General features: G+C 37.7%; 1 protein-coding gene across 1 annotated transcript; it reads left to right on the top strand.

Moving 5' to 3' along the window:
• Positions 1-7,944: 7,944 nt before the first annotated feature.
• On the top strand, positions 7,945-11,109 carry LOC149012928 (myb family transcription factor MOF1-like). The gene is made up of 6 exons (XM_089159638.1): positions 7,945-8,673; positions 8,786-8,862; positions 8,965-9,001; positions 9,537-9,714; positions 9,854-10,097; positions 10,660-11,109. The coding sequence occupies exons 1-6, from the start codon at positions 8,547-8,549 to the stop codon at positions 10,993-10,995; spliced, it is 999 nt and encodes a 332-aa protein (XP_089015764.1). The 5' UTR covers positions 7,945-8,546; the 3' UTR covers positions 10,996-11,109.
• Positions 11,110-12,626: the final 1,517 nt, after the last annotated feature.

Here is a 12,626-nt window from a genome sequence, read left to right as displayed (position 1 = left end):
CCCAACCCTACCCTAGGGACCTAAACCCCCAACCCTGCTGGGTCAGAGAACCCCAAATCCAAACACTACTCTATTAGGTTCTTTTGCTCATGTGATTTATCCAAATAAGGTCCGATTACCTTGTTTTGATTACACCCTAATTTTTAACTTTAAGAACAAGGCAAAATGTATGAGTTTATAGAACAAAGGAAATTTGAGCTCTTGACCTCTTAGTTATGAAGTATTAGTAGCCAAGTTGTGTAGGCCTAAGGGCTAAACCTGAACCCTACCCAACCCTATTAGGGTAGTTAGTTTGTAAAACTAGCCTTTTGGGTTAAAAGTGTCAGGGCGGGTTTGGGTTGGTCTAGGCAAGGTGCAACAATTCAGCGAAATTTGCCAAAATTTAGGCAAATTTCACCCATCTCGGCAAACCGAAATCCACCACTGAAACTGAATTTACAACATAGGTAGGTATATTCATCCAGGATCTTGGGGCGCTTGTTATGGCATCTGAAGTGGTTTGACAAGGACGATGAAACATCTAAGTTTTCTAGGGGTGAGATGGAGAGAAGGAGAAGTGGCGAGGAGAATGGCTAGAAGATGATAACATGGTTTTTTGAGTGGTAGGTAACTCTTTTGCTCGGTTGAAGGCTTCAGAAAGAGTTTTAGAACTGAAGAAGAACTCGTAGCAGCAGAGATTTTCCGACTGAGAATGGATAATATCGAAAGAGGAAATATGCGTAAATCTCGGCTAAACTTTCGGCGAAGTTAGCCTGTTCGCCAGCCAGTTGGTGAACTTAGCCGAAACTTTGCACCTTGGGTCTAGGCCATGGTTTTATTGACACCCTTCTATGAATGAGAGGAAGAAAATGGGTGCGAATGCTAGAGGGTTAGGGAGATGGAGGCTGGGCTTGGGCCAAGATGGCCATTGGAACTTGGAAGCAAAAATGAAGTCAACCCACTCTTTAGTTCTTGAGCCAGCATTAGCTTTGAAACTGAGGCCTCACATTTAAATGGGCTTGATGTTGTGGCCCATGGTCTGGGCCAATTGGCTCAACTTCCTTTTCACATTTTCTTTTGCACCCAAATGGGATATTGGCCCAAGCCCAGCCTCATTTTTACTGTATAAGTGTATATTCATGGAGAGGCATGTCTACATTCCATTTGAATCAAGAGAGAGTTTCTGAAGGATTCCTACTTGCTCAATTGTCAAGGATGATAAACCTTGTGTAGCTACCATCTTCAGCCATTGTTGAGGATCTTAAACCATGCCATTTGATTTCATATGCAATTTGGTGTTTCCACTGCTACCCATTTGAAAATGATCCACTCTAAATTAATTTCTGATGGCAGTTGAGAGACATCATCATTATCTTCAATGGCTGTAGGGGACCGATCTGTCCAGTAGCTGGATATCATTGCTGTCTATATCCTGGCCATATTTCCCTGAATTCTGAATCTGGGCATTGCTAAAAATAGCTAGGATTGCTCTACTTCATCGCATTCAGACATGACAGATGCGTCATGGTCAAGGGCAGCCTTCATAGCATTGTAGCTCCACTGTTTTAATTCAAAAGTTTAAGTTCGACAAGTTTCTAGGTGCAATGAACTGTGAGATCTCAGGGTTTAATTTCCACCTAAAGTTTGAACTTTGGAGCCCTATAGAAGAATAAATTTCAAATGATAGATACTGTTCATGAAGAGTGATGTTTAGCCATGTGAGGGGTTATCGGTTGTCTTCCTTTGGTCAAGCCCACATAAGCCGCCATATGAGCAATCAAGAGAGCAGAGATTAAGAAGAGAAACAAGACGACAACAGAAAGAGGAAAAGCTCATCAATCAACAAAGCATGATCACACACAACACACCCACACAGACACCATTCTGAGCATTGTTTATTTCAAAGGTAACCTAATCCTCACCAAAATCAAGCATGGAAAGTCAAGGTTTAGGCTTTTAATTCTTTTCACAATCAAATGAATTTTTCTAACACCACTTTTTATGCAAGAGAATGTAATTTGAAGCTTCTTTAATTCCCAATTATTCCTCTAATCAGTCCCAAATGTTCTTTGTCATCTCATTCACATACATATATTGTGTGTGTGTGTGAGAGAGAGAGATTATGTGGGTACCTGGATTACAAAATACTTCTTTTCCTTCAGTCTCTCTCTCTCATATTCCATATGGATACTGCAAAGCTGATTTGTTATTGGTCTCCATTATTCTCGTGCAACAAAGGTCAAAAGTTAAAGAAATGGAAGAAAACGACACAAAGTAACAAATCATGGAGATTTCATGTGTTGATACCTACGCCAACCTATACTTTTCTTCTTTTTCTTCTCTTTCTCTCGGTTTGCGAGTTCGGTGGTTGGAGATTTTCCATGGAAAAGGTGCAACTCCAAACGGTAATGTGACTATAGAACCTACTCAGAGATTCAAAGCAGTAGTGTTTGAAAATTATTTACGGCTGGAAGATTGAAGGAGAATTCCCACACGTAGGTGTCAGGTAGGTAAATCTTTAGTAGAATGATAGCTTTATATAACTGGAAAATCCAAGAATTACGTGAATCTCTGTTTTCCATAAGCTTCTTCTACCTTGACCTTGAGAGCTGATGCCTAAAAAAATGCACGAATGTGCAAAAACCCACCTACTCAGGTTAGTTTCTGTTCATAATCTGCGTTAACTTTTCTCGTGTATCAAAAATAAAAGAAGGAGAAGAAAATTTAAAAAAAAAACAATACGCACAGCATATGAGTCGACGTGTACATACGCTCCCTCAGTCCCTCTTTCTTCTTTGCAAAGACAAAGAAATGGGAAAAAGATACAGTTGTTGCATAAATCAAGTGAAACCAGCTGGAAATCAATAAAGAAAATAAAAGGAAGAGAAAGAGCTGAGAAGGTTCACTTTCTTAGTGTAATTAAAGTTTTGATTGGGTGGACATGCTTCCGCTGGCAGTTTTCCATTTAAATGAATTGAGACCAAATTCCATGTAAAGGCAGTAAGATAAAGAACGTTTAAACCTATACCTTTAGGATAATGATGACTATATATATATATATATTATTTTGATAGAATTCAAGGGTTAATATCACAAAACGACTATTTTAGGTAATTTGCCACAATCATCAATAGAAAAGTAGTACAGATGATGCTATTTCCTAAAGAATTAAAATAGCGTGTATGAAGTGGAGAGAAACGTCTCAAATTTTGTGTGCTCGGTGCATTCTTTTAAAGTTCAGAGGAAAATTTATAAGACCGTCATATGACCTTGATGTATGGCGTAGAGTGTTAGATTGTAAAGAAGCATCATAGACAAACTCAGTATTATAGAAATGAGGTTGTTAATTAGGACGCTTAATTGAATAGTAAAATTAGGAAGGAAAAATGTAATATATGATATTGGAGCTGCATTTGGAGTAGGTCCAACAAATAATATGCTACAAGAAAGCCAATTGAGGTGGTATGATCACGTTCTACGAAGGCCTTTAAATACCATTATGTGAAACAACGATTTAATATAAATGTCCTATGCTTGAATATGCTTCAATGTTGCTATAACACTATGCAGCCTATAATCTAGATCAAAACTTATGGTCGAGACAAAATCATGACAACTTGTTTCGTGTAAATGAATTTCTTTTTGGTAAAGTTTAATTGCAAAACGAGTGATCGAGATTTCGTCTCGACAAAATGTTTTGATCTTGATTGGAGGCTGCACGATGTTGCACATTACGTATGGGTGCAAGTTTGGCCCTGATGGCCCTGACCCTAAGCTTGCCCTGAGCCTGAATACGGTTTGGGCTCAAGATTATGGCCACGAGGGAGTGTTAGGGCCAAGGGTTGGCCTAAGATTACTCTTTTGCCCACCGGGCTTGTCCTGATCCGTTAGGGCCAAGGGTTGGCCTAAGATTACTCTTTTGCCCACCGGGCTTGTCCTGATCCATTCCTAATTTTTTGCTTTGACCTTAGCCCCGATTTTTGTCATAATTTTGTCCCTGATGCTTGATCTCAATGAATCAAGAACAGAGACAAGGATATGGCCAATTAGGACCAGAGTCAAATATAGGGTCAATAAGGGCTAGAGCTAGAGACAGATAGGGCACAGGGTTAAGGGCTAGGGATAGGGCCATCAGGGCTAGACATGGCTAATTAATTAGGGCCAAGGACATGGCCAATTAGGACGAGTATGAGCCTGGCTTGACCCTGTAGAGCTTAAAATTAGAAGCAATAATCATTGACACTGAATTAGGGTTAGTACATTAATAAACTTTGATTAGAATATTCCAGGCTGGTTTAGAATTGCAAGAAATCCGGCCCAGCATTACGCAAAAGCAATTATTGAAGACTTTGAAAAATTTATAAAACAACCAGAGAAAATGGACGGAGAAAAGAAAATCCAGTGGTCCTTCGCCAATTGGAATGTTGCAATTTGTCGTCATCATTAGACTGAAATTTACATGCAAACATACGCAAAATCCAATGACCCATGAAAGAGCAGAACAATTTCACGAGACAAAAGGTGGTCCTTTGCGAAACGGCAAATTGCACTGACCCAATGTTTCATGCATTTATTCATTCCCGTCTCATTCAAATCTGTTTGTTCATATAGATTCTTCTGCAAGAAGGGTTTCAGAATTCAATCAGATCACATCGATCTATACACAGTTCTCGAGGAGTAGAGTGGGAGATTGAAGTCATCATCTCGGGTCAGCCATAGCTGCGCTGCTGCTTCTGCAAGTTGCTGCTAATTTTTCTGCAACTACTGCTGCACACGCCAAAGAATGCCGGCGTCCTCGAAGCCATATAATCTCTACTTATTTGAAATACTTTCAAGAAAACAAACTGGGTTCCACAGAGCAGTAAATGTCACAGGATAATCACGAAAAGTAGAAGAAAAAGAGATGATGATGGGAGAAAGAGAGTGAGAGATGAGGATGTTGTAGGTGTTGTCTTACTCATTACTCATTACATCCTTTTCCGATTGTTTCTCTTCTATGTGTTATTGCTATCTCGCATCATCATTCTTTCTGCAGAAATTTACCCTCATCATTCCTTCTGTTCTGTTCTTCTGTCTCTCCTGTTTTTCATTTTTGTCTCCTCTTGAAGCGGTCCACGACCTCCTCAAATCTCTAAAAGAACCACGTTTCTATACTCTCCCCGTTTTTTTTTCTATTTATTATTATTTTTTAAAGTTTTATTCTTTCCCCTTAAATGGTTACCAGTATGATTTAAGTATCGGGATCGAATAGGGCAATTTGAATCTATCTTGGGCACGATATAAACATTATTTACTGTAAAACAAATTTATCATTCAAAGGCAAATTTGTCCAATACCATTGATCTGCTATCATATTCGAAGTGCCCAAAACATTATTTACTGTAAAAAGCTCATTGAATCGGTTGATTTGTATCGGAATTAATTGATTGTTATGAGTCTTATGAATATGAAAACTATTGAGTTGTATTCTATGTATAAACCACTTAACGGACTCTAGGGTTCCTAAAAGTCGTCTCCTATTAGGGATATGCAAGGACTTTGACGCGTGATAACAACCAAGTCAGTCGACGTTCCTAGACTCCCACGGATAAGTTGGCCTTGACTAGGGTTTCTATCTTCATTTATGGTTGATGTAAAACTTGAATAGTTGTGATTTGAAGATTAGAGGTTATCCAAAAATAAAAAAATTGAAAGATTAGTAGCAAAAAATGTGAACCGGCTCAATCCCAACGTGTAGGCACAAAGTCATAACATACAAAAGTCTACACCAAACCCTAATAGTTGACAATTTTTGTTATGTCTAGTCATCCATAGCTTCTCAGGGAGCTAATAAATTAAAAGTAGAGGTTGAAAACTAGAGCCAATCAAACATTAGGTCAAGTTAATTAGTCCAAACTAAAATGATAGATTCAATTTAAATTAAAATAAGAGGAATTTCCCAAAATAATTTCTTTACACATAACCAGAAATAATTTGACCCATTTAATTGAGGGTATAATTTCAATTTTGGGACCCAAAAATATTTCATTAGGCATAAAAAATCATGAGATACATGAGGTTACTGTATAAAATAATCCAATAAATCAAACTTATAATTTGTTATATTAAACCCCACTTTTTCTTCACAGGTAAAAACTGCTATCACAGTCTCACAGAGACATTGGAAGGGCCATGACTTTAGATCAAGCGAGGAGGCAAAAGGAACTTAGGAGGAGTTGTCACATTTGATGCTCTGTTAGCAACTGAGCAAACTGCGTTTGCTTGTTCCATTGGTGTTGCTGACACACAGTCTGTTCATCACCCTTGCAAATCCAGAGCCCTGCAGCCCTAAACCTGGCTACCCATTTAAGAATCTGGATCGCCATATAAACCCTAATAAGGGTCACCAGTGTCCCTTGACCTAGAAAATTTAGTTTGACTTTCATACATAAATGTACAACAAGCACCATTATAATACGATTTTAATATATAAGGTATTAAGGTCAGGTTTGACTTAGAAGTCAGAGGAATATCTGTTGGACCAACCTTCTTAGTTGCCTCTTTTTAGGTCACTGGCCACATGCCATGCTTCTTGATTATTCTAAAGCAGTTTCTCTACCCATCAGAAATCAGACCAACATTCAAAGTTGAGAATCAGATGTGTGACAGTATGGTCCTTTGGAGGTGATGGGCCGGTTTAAAGGGGTCGTGTTAAAAACTGATCAATCGAAATCTCGTGGGTTTTATCCGTCTTGTCTAGGTCGAGATCGAAATCACGGTCGGATTCGATTTTACCTCATAATGGGGGTTTAGTTAAAAACATCAATTGAAGTGGGGTTTTGTCTTTCTATGGAAATAGTATGATTTCACCTCATAATGGAGAATTTTTTTCCTTTCAAAGTAATTCAATCAAGAAAAGTAGTTTTTATTTTTTATGAAATAAACTTCATTAAAGAAAACAGTTTCATACGTAGCTAAGTGGAGCATTTTACGCTAGACCAGCAATCGTATATCATATAAGGGAGACTAGGTCCGAAACATACAAAGGAAAAATAGTTTTATATCCAAGAATTTTCAAATAATGTGTTGTTCCAAAACTGACTTGCCCTTGATAAGAATTCTTTGCAACTTTAAAACAAAATCAACCTCCAAGGAAGGAGGATAGAATAATAAGAAGAAAGAAGAAATTTATACATGGACATTAATGATATTTTGACAAAGTGTATCATAGAAACTTTGTTCCATTGATGATTTATGTATTTAGTCAAAAAAAGGATATATTGTCCTCTTTATTCTTGGGAAAAAAGGAGGCTATGTTTGAAGAATTGTCTTTTCTAAGGTCATGATATTAATATTAGATTGGACATTCAAGTTGATCATTCTCATATTCTCTTTCTCTTCTAACAGTTATCTCTTAATTATAGATTTTGATATTTTTGTTAATAAGAAGATTTTGATAAATTAATCAGATGATGCTCGTGATATTACCCAGGAGAGAAATTTTCACATAATTTGAAATGTAAACGCCCTCTCCGTTAAGTCTTTTTCCTTAAATAAGTCGGCACCGTCTATATTTGTAGCCCCTCTTCTCACGCATATTAGACGTGATTGATGGAAAGCGAATTCTGTACGTAACAAAACACTCTCTCTCTCTCTCTCTCTCTCTCATGCTAACTGCTTCGTATATCTAAATCCTATCGCTGACTTTTTGACAAGAAATCCATGACAGCAGTTCTGTGGTCTTCTTTCTTGACTGATTCCTGATTCCAGAGGAAGGTTAATTAAGTTAAAGCTCAATTTGAGTAAGAGTTAAAGACAATCAAGAAAGAGATTCTATTCTAAGTATACGACTCAGGGCTGACGGCTATATCTTTCTATTTTCTGAATTATGTTTTAGAATAAAATTTGAAGGTGGAAATTTATTTGGTGATGTTCTGTGTTCGTGATCATGACAACGTTGGCGCTGTGTGCATGTAATGTATGAGAGAGCCACAAGGGTCAAAGGTTTTGTGTCATGATTTCGTGGATATCAGAAGCTCGTGATGAGAATTTTTTCCTTTGCAGGGCATAACAGTTGCAGATAAGCAGAGCCCAAGGAATTTACAGACCCCATCTTCCCTTCTCTACGTCCTCCTTCCTTCTCTTTTCTCGTGATCTGATGATCTCTCTTTCTGTCTCCCTCTTTACTATTTCAAGTATAAATGCATTTCCCCTTCATACCTGCAAGAGTTGTTTTAAACCAAGAGAGTAAAGCTAGACAGAAATTATAGCAAGAGACCTCGTGATCAAGTTGGTTTGAAGGTTTTGGAGTTTATTAAGGGACCCAGAAAGTGGAAGGAATACCCAGAAGCCTAAACCCGGTTTTGAGGGTCAATTGAAGGGACCCAGTTCATTTGAAGTTGGAGGAAGAAGAAGAAGAAGAAGAAGAAGAAGAAGAAGACCCTGTGGATAGGAAATTAATTCTGGTTTTCCATCTAGGGAACCATAGTAAAGGGTCTGAAGAACTAAGCTTTTTTTGGGTTTGGGAGTAAAGTTTGAGGCTTCGAAGTTGAAGGTTCCTAGTTTAAGGACTCATTGGAGGGAGAAAAATGGGGAGTTGTGGAAGACATGGAGGAGTGAGACAGTATATAAGATCGAAGGTGCCTCGTCTTAGATGGACTCCTGATCTTCATCGTTGTTTTGTTCATGCAATTGAAAGGCTTGGTGGGCAAGACAGTAAGTATATATTACCAATTAGTACCATCTTCTCCTCCTTTCACCTTTCTTTAATGTTCATCTCTCTCTCTTATCTCTCTCTCGTAATGAAATCCGGCTTCTGGTTCTGTAGAGGCTACACCAAAGTTGGTGCTTCAGATGATGGATGTCCGGGGACTTAAAATTTCACACGTTAAAAGCCATCTTCAGGTGGAGTTCTTCTTCATCTCTTTTAGAACATATGGTCGAAGTTCCAAATTTTCTGATTTTCTTTTAGAGTTCGGAAATTAAGCTCTTGATTTTTTGTATCAGATGTATAGAAGCATGAAGAATGATCTGAACAGAAAAGGTATCTTCTGATGAACCAAGATCTTTCTCTCTCTTCTCATCGTGATGGCTCTCCTTCTCATTTCTTATTTTTCTCTTTTCTCTGCCCTTTAATTATATATATATATATATATATATATATATATATATATATATATATTAGAACTTAAAGAGTCACTATAAATGTTATGTTTTACAGTGAATGCAGTTTCATGTTCCAGCTTCCATTATTAGGGCTTATTTTAAGTTCAGATTCAATTACTTAGTAATCAAACACCTTTGCTGCTCATTTTAGGATAGAGCCACCCAAGTTTCTTTCCTCCTCCATTTATTATTTTTCATTCTAATAAAGCTGCTAATAATTTACAACTCAAGCCCATATTTTCTCGATCTTTACCGGTTCTTGGGGGTGGTGCTGCTTCTGAAACTCACCAACCCCACATCCATTAGCTGGTTCACACCAAAGATTATCAAAAGTTAGGCCTATTTGCTCTTTTCACCTGAGAAACCTAACTCGTTTGTTTTCATGTTCTTTTCTGTGTGACTACTGACTACAGACATGCATTCGACCCAACAAAGGGAACACTCTTTTGATGATCATGATCATGGATGTAGTATTGATGATGATGCTGATCATGATGATGAGAAGAATGATGTGGCTTTCCTCCCTCCATCTTATCCCGTGAAAGATTCTGAAGATTCTCAGTTCATTTTTACCCCTCTCCCACCTAAAAGGTTAGCATCAAAGCTTTATAGTTTCGTCTTTAAAACTAGAAAAAGCAAACAGAACAAAAGAAACAGAAAGGATTCTGGGTTGCCCATTGCACCGTTTCTTTACATCCTTTTTCCTCTTCTTTTTGGTAACATTGTTCAGGGCTCGAATAGAGAGGGACTCCATCAACAAGAACATGAAATGCTCCCAAAGAATACATGACACAGACACCTCCCCTTGCCATTTTCATGATTATATGCAAAACATGGCTGAGAATGGTGGAATAAAAGAGAGTTTCAGATGGCAGCAGCAACCAGAGGTTCCTTCCTCAACCTTCTCTATACCACATCACCTATACAACCTTAATGCTTTAGGATACGCAATCGAAGAATCTGAACTCTTCAAGGTACAATCTCTTTCTCTCTCTCTCTCTCTCTCTCTGAGATGTGGCTTTTTGGTTTTTCTTTTTGCTTTTTTGGTCTTCTAATTCTACCCTACTTTAGTTTTCTTTTGTGTCTACTTTTCTTTTTGTTTGGAAGTGAGTTGTCTTGGTTTCGTTGATGGCTTTGCGGAAAGTTTCAGATGAATAGTGAGACGACTTTCTTAGTTCTGATCAAGGAGTGTTTATCGTTTTCCTCCAATCCTTCTTATTAATTATCATCGAGAACTAAAGACATGCCTATGATTCAGACATGGAATATTCTCTCCATCTTAGTTTTATTTTCTTCTTAAATTTAGTAATGTGGGCACAGAAGCACGAAAAAGACATTGTTTTAGCCTCCACCCTTCAGTTTTATTGCTTCAGAGAGAGATACAGTTCTGGAAAATTTTCTTTTTCCTTTTGATAATTTTTTTTTCTCATAAGGATATATTTTTGGCCTCCCCAACCCTCGTTGTAATTTTAAATATTTAGTTAAAAGCTCCTAATCTTCTTTATGTATGATCTTATGTTCTTAATTTCTTGCTAGATTTCCAGACTAAATGATCAGCAACAGCTTTCATTCACAAGGAAACACAACAAAGAGAACAGGGAAAACGGTTTCCAGTCTTTTATTTATCAATCTGGTTATAGAGATGGTCAGGTCACAGAAGATGAAGAAGCAGATGATGGCACTCTCTCACTGTCACTCTCTTTGCGTCCAATGACGCAAGTAAGTTGTAATGCGTTGTCTGCGAGTGAAATTAGTGAAGCATTCTCATCGTCAACGGTCAATGCTAAGGAGTGCTCTGGGTGTTTAAGGGATGATTCTGATATAAATTTGGAGCTCTCCATCTCTCCTTATGGACATTGTTGGACATTGTAAATCTCATCTGTTTCCTCTAATATCAATCCTTACTTTGCATGTTATGAGTTTTTAGTCCATTTCCATTGAAGAAACTTGCGGAACTGACTGATCACAATCATGCAAACCAACTGAAAAAGACCTCACCGTAGCCTGTAATGACTCCAAATTAACTAAGCAACAACTATTCTTATTAACTTAATGTTCCTAATCTAATAGGGCTAAAAGGTTACTACAAGTTGGGGAAAATCCCTTCAGAAAAGCTCAAATCATGGTGAATAAAAGCTAGTAATATTAATTCCCCACTAGACAATGCAGTTTGCCCATGATTTAGATGAACATATATGTAATATTATCGTTGAAAATTTTGCATTGGAACATGGAAAATGCCATTGTCAAGGCTGCTGGACAGTTGGATAATGCCTCCAAGTTTCATCCTTTTTACTTTCGTCATTCTGTATTGAACGGTTAAACCCACTTGTATTACAATGTGAAGTCGATAACCAAGCTTAGGTCAGTTGTGTCATTAAGTTTATTAGTGTGTTTACTATTCTCTTTTGTTGGTTCGGCTATATCCAATTTATTCGCTGGAACCGATATCATGCTTGATGTGCTTAGACAATGATTATGTTAATTTCTTGTGATTGTGTTTCTTGATCCCCCTGCATAACCACTTCTAATTTTATCTAGTATGATACCTTGCATTCCTCTTCTGTGTATTGTATATTGTTGCTACTGGATTTTTTTCCTCCTGTGAGGTAATTTGTATTCTCTTTTGTTTCCTGAAGAAGATCCATTTTCTGGTTTTTGCATTATGCATACATATTTATTGGTTCATTTTGCTGCAACCAGTGCTTTCCCTCAACATGAATTTTCTTGCTTGGAATATTCGAGGAATCAATGGGAAGTTCACCACACAGTGTACGTCTAGCCAAGATTATAAAAAAAAAATAATATGGATTTGCTCTTCTTGTGAGAAACAAAATGTCAAAATCATGAATCTTTCCTCTTAAAAAATAAAAAAATCTTATGACACTTTGTCCCAATAGCATCATCCAACATCCATGGAAATAAAGGACTTAAGGGGGATACCCACAAGTCCTTTATTGCTGTTCTAATATTTGGCAGAGACACTTAGTGGGTAATAATATTCATTTATGCACTCCCTACCTATGCTGAAAGGAATGTTTTCTGGGACTACCTACTCACCTTCATTGAGACTCTCCAACACCCTTTCATCTTAGCAGGAGACTTCAATGAAGTCTTGAAACCTAAAGACAAATTGGGGGGGGGGGGGAGCCTTTAAACCAATCCCATCCCTCCCCCTACTATCCAAAATCATCTCTGGATACTCTCTTCAACAACTTTCGGGTACAGGAAACCCTTTTACATGGTCAAATATGCAACACCCATCCCACCTAGTCAAAGAAAAGATAGATCATGTGTTTGCATGCCCAAATTGGATTTCCCTCTACGCTATGGCAACATTGAAAATCCTTCAAATGCTTGGTTTAGATCACAATCCATTACTCCTTACCTGGATGGATCCCCCTTGCTTGCAAAAAAATTATTCCATTTCCAAAATGCATGGTATCAACATCTTGTTTCTCTGATTCCCTAAAACAGGCCTGGATTAGAGATGGTGAACCTGA

This window comes from Hakea prostrata, chromosome 6 (assembly GCF_041222555.1).
Source record: "Hakea prostrata isolate BN-2017 chromosome 6, UWA_Hpros_2, whole genome shotgun sequence".
NCBI classification, from domain to species: Eukaryota; Viridiplantae; Streptophyta; class Magnoliopsida; order Proteales; family Proteaceae; genus Hakea; species Hakea prostrata.
Note: the sequence above shows the minus strand (reverse complement) of the source record. Positions and strands in the feature narration are given on the sequence as shown.